Source organism: Nycticebus coucang, chromosome 22 (assembly GCF_027406575.1).
Source record: "Nycticebus coucang isolate mNycCou1 chromosome 22, mNycCou1.pri, whole genome shotgun sequence".
NCBI lineage: Eukaryota > Metazoa > Chordata > Mammalia > Primates > Lorisidae > Nycticebus > Nycticebus coucang.
In genome coordinates this window covers 25392576-25409348 of record NC_069801.1, presented here as the reverse complement: position 1 = coordinate 25409348, position 16773 = coordinate 25392576, and the positions used below count along the sequence as shown (strand labels likewise).

The following is a 16773-nucleotide window of genomic DNA, read 5'->3' as shown; positions in this document are numbered from 1 at the left end:
ACCTGAGTTCACAGGTTTGAGACCAGCCTGAGCCAGACTGAGACCTTGTCTCTAAAAATAGCTGGGCATTGTGGTGGGCTCCTGTAGTCCCAGCTACTAGGGAAGCTGAGACAAGAGAATCACTTGAGCCCAAGAGTTTGAGGTTGCTGTGAACTGTGATGCCACGGCACTCTACCAAGGGCGACAAGTAAGACATGTCACCAAAAAAAAAAAAAAAGCACAACAAAATATCACACCAGGAAGTCAATAGATACTGTTAAATTAATAAATCAAGCAATAAAGGTGTCATTATCTTTTTGCTGTTATGAAATTAAAAAAGGAAAAAATTACAATAAATATTGTTTAAAAAATTGTTCACATGAGTTAGGGATTGGGGAGTGAAAAGAAGTTTTAAACTTTTATTTATTTATTTATTTATTTTGATATAGAGTCTTATGTTGCCCTCGGTAGAGCGCTGTTGTTTCACAGCTAGCAGCAACTTCAAACTCTTGGGCTTATACGATTCTCTTGCCTCAGCCCCCCAAGTAGCTGGGACTACAGGCGCCCGCCACAACGCCTGGCTATTTTGTTGTTGTTGTTGCAGTTGTCATTGTTGTTTAGCAGGCCTGGTCCGGTTCTTACCCGCCAGCCTCCCTGCATGTGGCTGGAGCCTTAACCCCTGTGCAAAAGGCGCCAAGCCAGGTTTTAAACATTTTATATCTAGCTTTTCTATTGGGCTTGAATGTACATTGCTATCTACACAAATTGTATTTGAGCTAATAATATTAAAATAAGTAATTAGGCAAAAAACATCTACTTCTAATTCTGACATCCCCCTATGGACTAGGGCTTCAAGTAACTTTTTTTTTTTTAAACAGTGGTAAAGGTTTTATTTTATTATTATTTTTTTTTTGGTGTCACAGCTCACAGCAACCTCCAACTCCTGGGCTTAGGCGATTCTCTTCACCCTCCTGAGTAGCGGGGACCACAGGTGCCCGCCACAACGCCTGGCTATTTTTTTAATTGCAGTTTGGCCAGGGTCAGGTTTGAACCCGCCACCTCTGGTATGTGGGGCCTGTGCCCTACTCCCTGAGCCACAGGCGCCACTTACAAGTAACGTCTTATGGTAGGATCTCGTTTAAACTCTCAGGCAAGCAGTGAAGCCCCTTGGCCTTCCAAGACTCCTCACCAGGTCTACTAGTAACACACCATTCACTCATGACTGACTTATACGCATTATTTCATCTCACGCTGGCAGCCACAGGTGAGGAAACTGGGATTCTGAGATGTTAAGTGACTCCCCAAGAACACAAACATAGAAAGTGGAAGAAAGCACCAGGTGCACCCACCTACCCCTGTTCAGAAGCTTGAGGGATTGGCACATCCTCCAGGAAGCCCTCCGGAGGGAGAGAGCGCCATCTGCTGGGCGGGAACACAAGAACTCCTGGGTGCGGCGTGGTGCGCGTCATTGGGACTCCGCCCCCACCTCACCAAAGGCCGCCCCTGCCTCACGTGATCCCAGAACTTTCTCAGCCAAAAGGTGGAACCCCAGGAGGGTAAACCGGGGGACCCCCGGAGAGACAGGCTAGATTGGTTGGGCCCAGTTCTCTGGGTGGTTGGGGACTGTCCTAACCGGGGCTTGGCACCTGGGTGGGGTGTCCATCAGAAGGAACTGAAAGAAAGGGAGGGATGGGGGAGGGGCGATGGGGGAGTGGTTTAGAGCTGGGCTTTCTTCCACTTTTTATGTTTGTGTTCTTGGGGAGTCACTTAACATCTCAGAATCCCAGTTTCCTCACCTGTGGCTGCCAGCGTGAGATGAAATAATGCGTATAAGTCAGTCATGAGTGAATGGTGTGTTACTAATAGATCCCATTTAAACAAAATTGCAAACTCTGAGAGGCAGGAAGACCTTGAAGGTTGCTATAGCTCAGTCCTGGTTGGGGGCAACCCTGGTTGGGGGTAGGCTTGTTCCCTCTTTGCCCTGAGGTACTCACACGCCTGGATCGCTCACCTCTAGGCCTCAGAAGTGGGCAGGGCCAGAACATTTCTGGGAAAGAGGGCTGCCTCCCAAGTTTTCCCTGGCCTGGTGTCCTGAGTGGACTGGCATGTGAGACTCTGTGGTGAAGACCCTTCTCTTTTTCTCCACACAGTGCCTGAGTTCTGCTTTTGACCCAGGTAAGTGGACAGCCATGTCCCAGGAAGAGGATGCAGAGGACTTTGTGTTCAGTCCCCCACACAGCTGTGGGCTTTTCCAGGAGGACATGGCAGGAGCCAGCCCTATGCCAGCCCTGGCACCAGATCTGCTAGGAGCAAGCTTAGGGGCCCAAGGTTGGGCAGGTGGTAGGAAGAGGACCTTCAGGGAGGAGGCCCAGCAGGTTGCCAGCTCCCAGACTGGGCTTGTTGCTGGGGCCAGCCTGAGGATCTTGGAGCAGGAAGTTGTGGGCCAGGACCAGGATGCAATACCTGGTCCCCGGGTCCACACGCAGGTGTGCACAGTGCCTGTTCGGAGGAGGGTTCAGGCCTCCAAGAGGCTCCAGGTTTCTCTGCATGACATCTTAACTGAGAATTGCCCCAGAAATCTTTGTAGCATGTCTGGGTGTCTTCCAAAGAGAGATGTGATCAACAAGGAGAGGCTGGCAGGGGTGGAGGAAGTGAGCTGTCCTAGGCCCAGAGAGGGTAGAGATGTCAGAATGAGTTCTCCAGGGTCTGATGGAAGAAGCCCCGCACTCAACAAGGACCCCCCTGAAAGGAGCCTGCCATCCTCACCAGGCCCAGCCCCCATGAGGGCAAGAAAGAAAAGCAAGAAATTTGGAGCCTGTTCAGAGGGTAAGGAGGGAGCTGGTGGCTTCTTGTGGCTTGATCAGCACTCTTGGGGAGGCCCTCCCCAAAGCACTGATCTGGAGTCCTTGGAAGGCCCCTGCAGATCGCTCTCTCCTGAGGACACTGGGTCTGGGTCTGGACATCCAGGTGGACGCTGGGTGGGATGTGACGTGGGGACTGAGAATTTTGGGGATGAGGCCAAGTTGGCCTGTGCCAGTGGCCCTGTTGGTTCCCCAGAGCCCAGTGGAGGAGAGGCCCTCAGTCCAGCTGCGCAGTCCCCTCCACAGAGCCCTGCATTGTGCCTGGGAGCATCTGGACAGGCTTCTGCAGAGCAGAACAAAGCTGAGCACACCGTGGGGCCTGGTACTGCTGAAGGTCCTATCACATTACAAGACCAGAAGGAGCTGGAGGTCAAGGCTCAGCCAGCATCCAGGGGGAGGCTGGGGCAAGGACTCACTGCCCCCACTGGCACCCATGCCAGCTCCCTGGAGCCCTTGGGCAGTCTCAGCCCCTCCCTGGAGCCTGCAGCCAGCGAGGCCTGCTCGGGCCCATTCACAGGGCAGAGAAGATCTGAGTATGCTAAGGAACTGAAGAGGGACCTAGTGCCTTGTGCCCGAGATCAGGGCACAGACAGCTCCAACCGGGATGAGCCAGAGGAATCCAGCCCAGGAGACTGCCCTAGACTGGTAAGTTAAGACTGAGAGTTGGGGATAGGAATGGCAAGGCTATGTCTCTCAATACCAGGCTTGGCAGTGGGATATAACAGTGCTAAGCTAGACAGGGAGAATGAACATTCTGTCTCACCCATTTTAAGTAAACTGGATAAACTGAGGCCCACCAATTGTGGAAGGAGAAAGTGTGCCATATTTACTGAATTCTTGTGAGAGGTTGTTATATTTTGAAGTCAGTGAGTTGTGGGTTCAATTCTTGCCTTTATTACCTGAGTGACCATGGGACTACAATATATATTTGCAGTTTTTGGCCAGGGCTGGGTTTGACTCCACCACCTCCAGCATATGGGGCTGGCGCCCTACTCCTTTGAGCCACAGGCACCGCCCTCCATGGGATATTTTTTAATCTCTCTGTTTCTGCATCTATAAAAAAGGAATATTAATTCCAGTTCAATAGAATTGTTTTGAGGGTTAGGTGAGATTATGGTATAAAATAGTGTGCCTAGCACAGCATAAGGAACAAAGAAGATTGCTTAATTTATGTTAAATTTGCTTTTAAGATAGGAATTGGTTCCATATTACCAGTTGGGGAAACTGAGGCTCAGGGAGGTTAACAGAATTGTTTAGGCTCACACAGCTAGGGATTTAATGCCCAGCCATGTTCCCTATATCCACTGCTCCCCACCCATTGCTTTTTTTTATAATCATTGTCATCATTGTATTAATAATTAGCTTACATATTTACACACCAGAGGCAGAAGATGACACTACTGTTTTTGGTATATGTTTCTCACATAGTTGAATTTTTATCACATTTGTTGAATGTATATATTATGTGTTAAGCATCTTTCTTTCTTTTTTTGAGACAGTCTCACCCTGTCGCCCTGGGTAGAGTGCCCTCTCGTTATAACTCATACCAACCTCAAACTCTTGGGCTCAAGAAATCCTCTTGTGTCAGCCTCCCAACTAGCTGGGACTATAGGCGCTGACCACTATGCCCGACTAGTTTTTCTGTCTTTAGGAGAGACAGGGTCTCACTCTTTATCAAGCTGGTCTTGAACTCATGAGCTCAAGCAATCTACCCACCTCATTCTCCCAAAGTGCTAGGATTACAGGTGTGAGCCACTGCGCCTGGCCAAGTGTTTTTGATTTGATTCTCGCACGAACCCTGAGAGACAAGGTGACAGACCCAGCTGGTAAATGACAACTAGCATATGAACCCAGGCAGTCTGTCCTGAGAGCTTGAAGCCTGTCTGTGTATCTTCCACGTTATCAGCACAGTAGTCATAGTATCTAATTTGCTGAAGACGTGCTGGGTACTGTACTAAATGTTTTACTTTCAATCTTTGTAACAGCCCTATGAGGACTGATACATTCTCATTTTACTGAGATGGACACTGAGGCTCTGAGAAGTGACTGACTCATCAAGGCCAAATAGTCAGTTAAGTAGATCTGAGATAGGAATCAATGAGCTATCTCTGTGTTTACCAATATTTTCTACTATGTAGAGATAGTCCCCAACTCCCAATGGCTCGACTTATAATTTTTTGACTTTATAATGTTGCAAAATCCGTATGCATGCAGTAGAAAGTGTACTTCACATTTTAAATTTTGACCTTTTGCCAGCCTATATTATATTCTCATAATGCTGGGCAGTGGCTGCGAGCTGCAGCTCTCAGTCAGGCATGAGATCGTGAGCGTAAACTGACACTTTACAGTGTAGTAAACGCATTTTTGATTTATGTATTTTAACTTACGATGAGTTTATCAGAATGTAAACTTATCATAAGGTGAGAAGCATCTGTAATTATACTCGAATGCTATTACGTGTCTTTGTAAACATCACTCAAAATATTAACATTTAATTTAAAAAGTAATATGTATTTATCACAGAAAACAAAGAAGAAATAAAAATCCCCCATATGCCAATATTCAAAGCTAACTTCTGTTGACATTTTGCTGTATCTTTTTTTCTGTTTTTCTCCTATGCCTATGTTGCATGTATTAAATTTTATAATTTGCTTTTTTGGCATTTAAAAAAATGTTCATGGGTAGCGCCTGTGGCTCAGTGAGTAAGGCGCCGGCCCCATATATTGAGGGTGGCGGGTTTGAACCTGGCCCTGGCCAAACTGCAGCAACAACAACAAAAATGTTCACATTTAGTTTGCTAACACATAGTGCGAAGTCTCTTTTCGTACCTCCTGGCCCAGTTGCCCTTCACCTGGAGATAGCCACTGTTAATGGTTTGTGACCTTGCGGTATCCTTTTTAAGGGCCTCTGCGTATATGAACATCTATGCAGTGAGCCTTTTTATATATAAACAGGCTCAAACTATGCCTTATTGTTCTAGGATCTATACTTTTTGTTTTTTAAGCTCTATAGTATTTGAAGAGCTTTCCAGGTTGACACACATCGTTCTGCTGAATTTGTGCTTTTCCTGAATCCTGCGTCATAGCTGTCTATAGACATATTTGTCACAGCCACAGGCGCTGTCAGGATGAGAGGATGGACTAGAGCTTCCTTTTCTCATTTCTAGCCATCGTAGTGTAATTAGGAACACCACGTCCCAAAGGTTGATAGACTGACATTCAGTCCTGGCTTTGCCACTATCTGAATTACCTGGGCAAGTGGCTTTGTCTTTCTGAGTATAATTCCCACATCTATAAAATGTGAATATCAAAAGTACTTTCCTCCTAGAGTGTAGTAGAGATTAAATAAGATGACCGTGTTTGGCACTTAACAAAGCGCTTGGTATCAGAAAAATACTCAAAAATGTTACCTGTCATTGACATATACAATTTTCTCCTGCTGTAACTGAGGCTAGGGTGAACGTCCCTGTGCCTCTGGCTTCTCCCCACTTCAGATGATGTATTTGGACCAGATGCCCAGAAATGGGATTTGTGGGTATGCGGTGTTTTGAGGGGCTTGTCTGAGTGTGGTGGTGAGCCAGGTTCCTGCCTGACCTGACTGGAAGTGCTCATGACTGCTCTCTCCTCCAGGCTCCATCCTCAACTCAGTGGCACAGCCCATCATCCCACAGCTTCCCAAACAACCATTGCCATGGCAACTGCTACCAGCTACAGGAGAAGAATTAAGGCTGGGCTGTGACAGGGACGGTCAGGTGGTTGGGTCAGGGCTGAGTAGGGTACTGTACTGGCTCAGTAGGCAACTGTGGGCATGGTGCCCAGCTGGTCTGAGCCCTGGTTAGGGCCCCAGCACCTTCCCCTGGAGGCAGCCTGGCTTTTGGCAGGGGCACACAGAGGAGTTCAAGGTCAGGCTCTGCCTCTTACTATGGGGTGACTTCAGATAAGAAATGTCTCTTTTCCAAATCTTAGTTGCTTCCTCTATGAAATGGAGACAGAGTGCTGGGACCCAGAACTTTGAGGAGAGGCTGGTTGTGTTGAATTCTTCTGGTTTGAAATAGTCTCTCTTGGCTCGGCGCCTGTGGCTCAAGCGGCTAAGGCACTAACCATATACACCTGAGCTGCTGGGTTCGAATCCAGCCTGGGCCCACCAAACAACAATGATGGCTGCAACCAAAAAATAGCTGGGCATTGTGGCGGGCTCCTGTAGCCCCAGCAACTTGGGAGGTGGAGGCAAGGAGAATCGCTTGAGCCTGGGAGTTGGAGGTTGCTGTGAGCTGTGATGCCCCAGCACAGCTTGAAGCTCTGTCTCAAAAAAAAAAAAGAAAGAAAGAAAGAAAGAGTCTCTTTCAGGGTGGTGGAGGGCAGGCCTGAGATGCCATTCTCTCGTCTGTCCTGAGCACCACGGTGAGCAGGGAGGTATGGGGCTGGTTTGTGGATGGGGTAGCAGCAGGCATGGCAGAGTGGGGGGAGCTCTGCCAGTGCCCCCTGCACTGCCCTCAGTGTACTCATCACAACCGTGAGGCACATGGCGCCCCTGGCTACACCCAGACTCCTAGGCTGCAGCTGCAAAGTGGCAGGAGGTGAGGGAGGGGCGAGCGTGACCTTCCAGCAGGCAGACAGCCTAAGAATAGCTCTTTCTATTAGAGTGCTTACTGCAGACCAGGAGCTTCATATATGTTATCTCATTTAATCCTTACAATAGCCTTAAAAGCCAGTGTTAATACCTCCATTTTACTAAGAAAACTGGGATTCAGAGAAGTTAAATGACTCACTCAAGGTCACACAGCAAGTAAGGGATAAGTCAGGATGTGAACCGAGTCCTGTATGACCTCAGAGTCTGTGCTCTTAGCCAGGCTGCTGATGGCTTGGCTAAGGGTTTTGGGGTGTTTTTTTTTTTTGTGTGTGTGTGTGTGTAGAGACAGAGTCTTACTTTATCGCCCTTGGTAGAGTATCATGGCATCACAGCTCACAGCAACCTCCAGCTCCTGGGCTTAGGTGATTCTCTTGCCTCAGCCTTCCCAGTAGCTGGGACTACAGGCGCCCGCCACAACGCCCAGCTATTTTTTGTTGCAGTTTGGCGGGGGCCAGATATGAACCTGCCACCCTCCGTATATGGGGTCGGCGCCCTACTCACTGAGCCACAGGTGCTGCCCAAGATTTTGGGTTTTTATAGGGCTTGATTATAATTTGTTGAATGAGGAAGGGGCTTCTCCAGGGATCTCACAGTCTAGTGGGAGGAGACAGGCAAGTAGACAGAGAGTTGAAATACAAACTGAAGCCCAGTGGACCATGGATGCCCAGAGGGAAAGGTAGGGCAGAGGAGAGGGCTGTCAGGTCTGGGTCTGGGCAAAAGAAGTAGGTGTTCAGCAGGCAGAGAATATAGGAAGGGCACATCAGGACGAGGGCAGCAGATGTGTGCAAGGCTACTGAGGCAGGAGGCAGTGTGGAGTGTCACAGGAGCAGAGCAGTAGGTGGGGCACAGCCAAGAGAGTGCAGCAAGGTGGGAAAGATGCAAAGAAGACAGTGCTTGAATGGACGTGAAGAGACTGGGTGTGGTCCAGTGTCAGGGAGTTCTCTCCAGGACGGGAGCCAAAGAACCTTATTAACATCAATGTTTACAGAGAGAGTGAGCTTGTTATGTTCTAGGCACCATTCTGAGAGTCTTGAATAATGATAATGACCCTTGCATCAACACTATGAAGTAGATACTGGTACTATCCCCATTATACTGATGAGAAAACTGAGGCACAGAGAGATTGAGTACTTTTCCAAGGTCACACAGATCCTAAGTGTTACCAGCCAGTATACTATTCCATGAATATGCCATAGTTTGTTTACTTAACTCCAGATGGACATTAGGATTATTTGCGATTTTTTATTTCATATGGTGCTGCTACAACCATTTTTTTTTTTTTTGAGACAGAGTCTCACTATGTCGCCCTCAGTAGAGTGCTGTGGCATCACAGCTCACAGCAACCTGTAACTCTTGGGCTTAGGCGATTCTCTTGCCTCAACCTTCCCAAGTAGCTGGGACTATAGATGCCCACCGCAACGCCCAACTATTTTTTTGTTGCAGTTGTCACTGTTGTTTAGCTGGCCCAGGCTGGGTTTGAACCCACCAGCCTCTGTGTATGTGGCCAGCACCTTATCCACTGAGCTGTGAGCGCCACCCAACAACCAGTTTTGTATATGTTTTTGGTACATATGGCCACGAGTATCTCCAGGGAATATTTCCTATGGTGGAATTGCTGGGATAAAGTACACACATCCCCAACTTTACTTAAATAGTCCCAGATGTTTTCTAAAGTGGTCTAAATAGTTTACATGCCCACCAGCAGTGTAAAAAAGTTCCAGGGATTTCACATCTTCACCAACACTTGAGATTATCAGACTTCCATTTTTGCCAAAGCGGAGCTATGTCTTAGGTTCTCAGTGTTGTTTTAACTTTCATTTCCCTATTACTTTTCATGCATTTTGGCCATTCCTGTTAAGTCTTTTGCCAAAAAATTATTTTTTGTTTTGTTTTTATCTTTTCCTTATTGATTTGTAGGAGTTCTTTATGTATTATGGATAGTACTCCTTTGTCAGCTATGTATTTTGCAAATATATTCACCTCTAGAATGTAGCTCATAATTTGGCTTTCCTTTTGGTGTCTGTTGATGAGCAGAAATTCTTAATTATTTTTTATTGTGGTGAAATGTACCTAAATTAAAATGTACCATTTAAACAATTTTAAAGTTCAGAGGCATTAGAACACTTACATTATTATGTAACTGTCATCACCATCCATCTCTAGAACTTTTTCCTTATCCCAAACTGAAACTCTGTACCTGTTAAACAATAATTTCCCTCTCCTCCCCTCTGATAATCACTATTCTCCTTTCTGGCTCTATGAATTTGACTAGTCTAGAAACCTCATGTAAGTGGAATAATATAATAATTGCCCTTTTGTGATTGGCTTATTTCACTTAGCATATTGTCTTCAAAGCGCACCCATGTTGCATGTATGAGAAATCAAGTCCCTTTTAAGGAAGAGTAATATCCTGTTGTATGTATATACCACATTTTGTTTACCCATTCATCTGTTAATGGACATTTGGATTGTTTCCTCCTTTTGGCTATTGTGAATAATGCTGCTAAGAATATTGGTGTACAAATATCTGTTCAAATACCTGCTTTCAATTCTTCTTGTGTATATGTACCCAGAAGTGGAATTGCTGGAAGAATTCTTAATTTTAAAATATCCAAATTCATTAATTATTTAGTTTGTATTTTTAAAAATCTTTTTAAAGAGTTCCTTTGGCTCAGTGCCTGTAGTACAGTGGTTATAGCGCCAGCCACATACGCCGAGGGTGATGGTTCGAACCCGACCCAGGTTGGCTAAAACAACGGTAACAACTGCAACCAAAAATAGCCAGGCGTTGTGGTGGGCGCCTGTAGTCCCAGCTACTTGGGAGGCTGAGGCAAGAGAATCGCTTAAGCCAAAGAGTTTGAGGTTGCTGTGAGCTGTGACTCCATGGCACTCTACCAAGGGTGACATAGGTTCTATCTCAAAAAAAAAAAAGAAAAGAAAAGAAAAATAAATAAAGAGTTCCTTTCCTAACACTTGTACACTGTTGGTGGGATTGTAAAGCAATACAGCCTCTTTGGAAAGAAGTATGGAGAATCCTCAAAGAACCCAAAGTAGACCTTCCATTTGATCTTGCCATCCCATTACTAGGTATCTACCAAAAAGAAAGAAAAATCATTTTACCATAAGGACATTTGCGTTAGATTGTTGATCAGAGCTCAATTCAACAATCGCCAAGACATGGAACCAACCCAAGTGCCCGTCAACCCATGAATGGATTAATAAACTGTGATATGTGTATACCATGGAATACTCTTCAGTTACATTTTGATGGAGGAGACTTTCTATCTTTTGTATTAACCTGCATAGAGTTGGAGATCATTCTCTTTAGTGAAGTATGACAAAAATGGAAAAGCAAGTATCTAATGTACTCAGTACTAATATGAAACCAGTAAACTAATAAACCCACACAAGAGAAAAACACAATTTAATTCAAGTTGGGGGAAAGGGGAGGAGGAAGGAGGGAGAGGGCAGGAGGGAAGAAGATGGAAATGCTTCCACCTCACAGGTACAATGTAACAGTATATGGCACACCTCCTGGGTGAGGGGCACGACTACAACTTGGGCTGTACCTAACAAATACCAACAATGTAACCTCATCATCTGTACCCTCATGCAGGGTGTCCATAGGTTGGTGTGCAATTTTGATGGAGGAGACTTTTGCACGGAACATTATGGATACCCTGTATTAATCTAAAAAAATAAATTAATAAAAAAAGAATTCCCTTCCTTGGCCAGGGGCAGTGGCTCATGTCTGTAATGCTAGCACTCTGGGAAGCCAAGACAGGAGGATTGCTTGAGTTCAGGAGTTTGAGATCAGCCTGAGCAAGAGCAAGACCTCAACTCTGCTAAAAATAGAAAAATTAGGCCAGGTGCAGTGGCTCATACCTATAATCCCAGCACTCTGGGAAGCTGAAGCCTATGGATTGCTTGAGCTCAGGAATTCAAGACCAGCTTGAGCAATAGTGACCCTGTCTTTACTAAAAATAGAGAGTTTGAGGTTGCTGTGAGCTACGATGATGCCACGTCCCTCTACTCAGAGACTTTGTCTCTGAAAAAAAAAAAATAAGAAAATCAGCCGGGCATACATGCACACCTGTAGTCCCAGCTACTCGGGAGGCTGAGGCAAGAGGATTGCTTAAGTCCAGGAGTTTGAGGTTGCTGTGAGCTATGATGATGCCCTGGCACTAGCCTGGGCAACAGAGTGAGACTGTCTCAAAAAAAAAAAAAAAAACCCCAACAACAATAATACCGTTTCTCTTTTAAAATGAAATTATTATCATATATGTATATTGTATCATTTTCCCTTTCACACTTAGGTCTATAATCTACTTGGAATTAATTTTTGTGAATGATATGGGGTAGGGATCCAATTTAATATTTATTTATTTTGAGACAGAGTCTCACTATGTTGCCCTCAGTAGAGTGCTGTGTCGTCACAGCTCACAGCAACCTCCAACTCTTTGGTTTAAGTGATTCTCTTGCCTCAGCCTCCCAAGTAGCTGGGACTACAGATGCCTGCCACAATGCCCGGCTATTTTTTGTTGTAGTTGTCATTGTTGTTTGGCAGGCCCAGGCTGGATTCGAACCTGGCCAGCTCCCGTGTACGTGGCTGGCGCCCTAGCTGCTGAGCTACAGGTGCCAAGCCCCAATTTAATATTTAAATATGAATACTCGGTTGTTCTAACACTGTTTTCTGAAAATTCCGATCTTCCCCATTTACATGCAATGTGAACTCTGTCTTAGGTCAAGTCTCCATGTACATAGGATTGGGTTCTTTTCTCTCTATACTCTCTTGTTCAAATTATCTTTCCCTTTGCTAATATTACACAATAAATTATAGTAGCTTGGCAGCGCCCATAGTTCGGTGGGTAGGGTGCCAGCCACATATGCTAAGGCTGGTGGATTTGAAGCCAGCTAAACAACAGTGACAACTGCAACCAAAAATATCTGGGTGTTGTGGCGGGCGTCTGTAGTCCCAGCTACTGGGGAGGCTGAGACAAGAGAATTGCTTAAGCCCAAGAGTTTGAGGTTGCTGTGAGCTGTGACGCCATGGGTCACGTAGTGAGACACTGTCTCAAAAAAAAAAAAAATTATAGTAGCTTAATAATTCTTGTTATCTGGTGAAGCAAGCTTTCCAACTTTGTTCAGGAGGATCATCACTCTTACATTTTTTTGCTCCTTCACGTATTACAATCAGTTTGTCAGTTTCCAGACAAACACACACATATTACAATCCGCTTGTCAGTTTCCTGACAAACACACACACATATACAAACATACACAAATCCTTTGGGATCATGATTAAAAATGTATTGAACCTATAAATCAGTTTCAGAGAAACTAACATGTTTACAATAATTGAGTTTTCCAAAATCCATGAACATAGTATTTTTCTCTATTTTAATCTAATGTCTTTCAAGATACTTTAATATTTTTTCTATGAAAACCTTGTACTCTTTTTAGATTTATTTTTAAATATGGTATCTATATGTCTATATAATGTATTGTTATGGAAAATTTCTAATATATATAAAAGTAGACTGAATTGTAAGCAGGAGTTGGCAAATTATGACCCAGGGGTTGGCTACCTCACCTGGTTTTGTAAATAAGTATGACTATTTGTTTACATATTGTTTGTGGCTGAGGTGGTTGTGATAGAGACCATATAGCTGGTGTCAAAGATAAACAAACCCAGACACTAGTTAAAGTGATAAAGACAGATTTTAATCAATAGTAACTGTTGCAATAGCGAAAACAGTTCAGCATGAACTGAACTAAACTCCTATTTGTACAGAATTAACTGGAGATGTTAAAGGAATCAGGGAGTAAGGAGGGGGACGAGCAGGGCTTGTATAATCAGAGAAGTGCAAGTTACAAAGAATTAGTTGACGTAAACATGTTTAGGCCAGGTTTGTTTGCTAGCTGGAAATTATCAAAGTTAGGATTCTGTCTTCCCATACAGATTGGGAGGCAGGCTCTACACTCAGGTATTGGCTAAAAGAAACAGTGAATTTGGGGGGCAGCCTTGAGTTTTTCTAGGCAAGTATTTTAAGAGAGGCCAGGGTCATCTTAGGGATGTGGCCTTGAACTCTTAGTAACTATGTTAGTGTTTATTCAAGTCTTTTTTTTTTTCCCTTTAAAGGCAGAGTCTCTTGGCCCGCCTACATGGCTATAATCCTAGAACTTTGGAAAGCCTGGGCAGGTGGATTGCTTGAACTCAGGATTTCAAGACTAGCCTGAGCAAGAGTGAGACACCATCTCTAAAAATAGCCAGGTATTGTGGTGGGTCCCTGTAATGCTAGCTATTCCTGAGACTGAGGCAAGAAGATCACTTGAGCCCAAGAATTTGAGGTTGCTGTGAGCTATGACGCCACACACTGTGCTGAGGGTTCAAAGTTAGACTCTGTCTTAGGAAAAAAAAAAAAAAGGTAGAGTCTTTCTGTATGACCCAGGTTGGAATGCAGTGACCTGATCACAACTAACTGCAGCCTTCCAGGCTCAAGCAATCCTCCTGCCTCAGCCTACCAAGTAGCTAGTATTATAGGCACATGCCACCATACCTGGCTAATTTTTTTTTTTTTTGTGGAGATGAGGTCCCGCTGTTGTCCTGTGTTGCTCAGGCTGGTCTTGAACTCTTAGCCTCAAGTGATCCTCCTGCCTCAGCCTCCTAAAGTGCTGAAATTACAGGCATGAGCCACCACACCTGGCCTGTTTGAGTCTTTTTTTTTTTTTTTGTAGAGACAGAGTCTCACTTTATGGCCCTTGGTAGAGTGCCGTGGCCTCACACAGCTCACAGCAACCTCCAACTCCTGGGCTTAAGCGATTCTCTTGCCTCAGCCTCCCGAGTAGCTGGGACTACAGGCGCTCGCCACAGCGCCCGGCTATTTTTTGGTTGCAGTTTGGCCGGGGCCGGGTTTGAACCCGCCACCCTCTGTATATGGGGCCGGCGCCTTACCGACTGAGCCACAGGCGCCGCCCGCCTGTTTGAGTCTTTATAGACAAAGGTTGAAGCTTATTTGAGAAGATGGCTCAGAGGAACCTGGCTAGAGTTCCCTTAAGAAGAAAATCTTTGTTGCTGGCAAGCCTAAAATATTCTCTCTATGGTTCTTTTTGTTTTGTTTTGTTTTATTGTTATTTGTTTTGTTTGGAGATAGAATCTCACTATTTTTCCCAGGCTAGGCTTGAACTCATGATCCTCCTGCCTCAGCCTCCTGATTTGTGGCTTTTTTTTTTTTTTTTTGGAGACAGAATCTCACTCTGTTGTCCCAGGCTATAGTGCCATGGCATCAACATAGCTCACAGCCACCTCAAACTCCTGGGTTCAAGAGATCCTCCTGGTTTACCCTCCTGAGTAGCTGGGACTACGGGCACCTGCCACAATGCTCGACTAATTTTTCTATTTTTAGTAGAGACAGTGTCTCGCTCTTGCTCAGGCCAGTCTCAAACTCCTGAACTCAAGCAAGCCTCTCACTGCAACCTCCAAGAGTGCTAGAATTACAGACATGAGCTACTACGCCTGGCCCTGATTCATGGCTCTTTGCAGAATAGGTTGCTGGCCCTTTGTACTCACACCCAACCCTAGCTGCCATGTGTTTATCTTGTCTAAAAACATCAACTATTCATTCAGCAGCTAAATTTGTTAATATTTTCATGAGGATTATAATTTATTTTTTTGTTTGTCTTTTTTGAAATAAGAATAATCCAAATAAGGTCCACACATTGCAATTGATTTATATGTCTTCAGGGTTTTTTTTGTTTGTTTGTTTTTTGTTTTTTTGAGACAAGATCTCACTCTGTCACCTGGGCTACAGTGCAGTGGTGTCCTCATCATTAACTGCAATCTCAAACTCCTGGGCTCTAACTCTCCTCCTCTTTAGCCTCCTGAGTAGGTGGAGCTACAGCTATCTTTTTTTTTTTTGCCACGAAGTGGGTTTTATTTTCATTAATCATACAAACAATTTTCTATAATATCCCAGGGCAAACTGGAGAATTTGGCAGTCCAATTGGGGGTCCCCTCCATGGCCCGCAGGCCGGCGACCCTGGCGCTGAGTGCCCGGGTTCACAGTGCAGCTTGTGGCTCATGTCCATCTGGCAGGTGTCTCTTCCTCCACATCACGACTGGGGTCTCGAGAGGACGGGGATAGGGGATCCGCTAAAGTCTTAGGAAATTTCACTCCACTTCTCCTGCTCGATGGTCTCTTTGGTTGGCAGGGTGTTCTTCTCCTGCGTCTCGGTTTTATTCAGCTTGGCCTTATCGAATCTGGCGATTCGACCTGTCCGGTTTGTCTGCCATTTTCTTAAAACGATCCTTGGCGTCCTGCTCCGAGCCCGGGGTCCTGGTGCTCCCACTCCAGTTGCTGCAGCAGGAGACCTACAGCTAATTTTTTTTTTTTTTTTTTTTTTTTTGTGGTTTTTGGCCGGGGCTGGGTTTGAACCTGCCACCTCCAGCGTATGGGACCGGTGCCCTACTCCTTGAGCCACAGGCACCACCCAGTTTTTAAAAATTTTTTTGTAGAGACAGGGTCTTGCTATGTTGCCCAGGCTGTTCTCCAACTCCTGGTCTCAGCCTCCAAAAGTGTGGAGATTACAGGTGTGAACCACCATTGCTGGCTAGACGTGTCTTTTAAGTCTCTTTTAATCTATAGGTTGTTCTTTCATATCTTGTTTTTTCTTGAAGTCTTTTTTGGAAGAAACTAGGTGGTTTGTTCTGTAGTTTACTGCATCCCTTGGATATAGTTAAACATGTTTCTTTGCCCTCTGTATTTCCTATAAACTAGGGGTTGGATCTAGAGGTCTGATTAGAATTGGATTCAGTTTGGGCCCAAACTATGCCATGCCTGGTGGTGTGTCTGAAGGCACATAATGTCTCATTTTTTGATGTTGTTATAAAATGGTAATTTTTTTATATTGCAGCTTCTGACTGTTGCTGGCATATAAAAAATATAACTGAGTTTTGTTTATTGATTTTTTTATCCTGAAATCTTGCTGAACTCTTTTATTATGAATTCATATTGTTTATCTTTTTTTGTTTTTTTGTAGAGACAGAGTCTCACTTTATCGCCCTCAGTAGGGTGCCGTGATGTCACACAGCTCACAGCAACCTCCAACTCCTGGGCTTAGGCGATTCTCTTGCCTCAGCCTCCCGAGTAGCTGGGACTATAGGTGCCCGCCACAACAGCCAGCTATTTTTTTGTTGCAGTTTGGCGGAGCTGGGTTTGAACCTGCCACCCTTGGTATATGGGGCCAGCGCCCTACTCACTGAGCCACAGGCACCACTATCTATTATTATTATTATTTTTTTGCA

The 16773-nt window shown here is 45.1% G+C and overlaps 1 protein-coding gene and 1 pseudogene across 2 annotated transcripts in view; one reads left to right on the top strand and one right to left on the bottom strand.

The window, feature by feature from the left end:
• The first annotated feature begins 1753 nt into the window (after nucleotides 1-1753).
• Nucleotides 1754-16773, top strand: part of SPOCD1 (SPOC domain containing 1) — a 34742-nt gene continuing 19722 nt past the window's right edge. Inside the window, exons 1-2 of the mRNA XM_053576418.1 lie at nucleotides 1754-1830; nucleotides 2130-3485. Coding sequence (XP_053432393.1) covers nucleotides 1828-1830; nucleotides 2130-3485 — 1359 coding nt within the window. The 5' untranslated portion in view covers nucleotides 1754-1827. The remainder of the gene's footprint in view (nucleotides 1831-2129; nucleotides 3486-16773) is intronic.
• LOC128575094 (thymosin beta-10-like) lies at nucleotides 15376-15810 on the bottom strand (annotated as a pseudogene). Its single transcript, XR_008376922.1, has one exon. The product of XR_008376922.1 is annotated as a thymosin beta-10-like (transcript).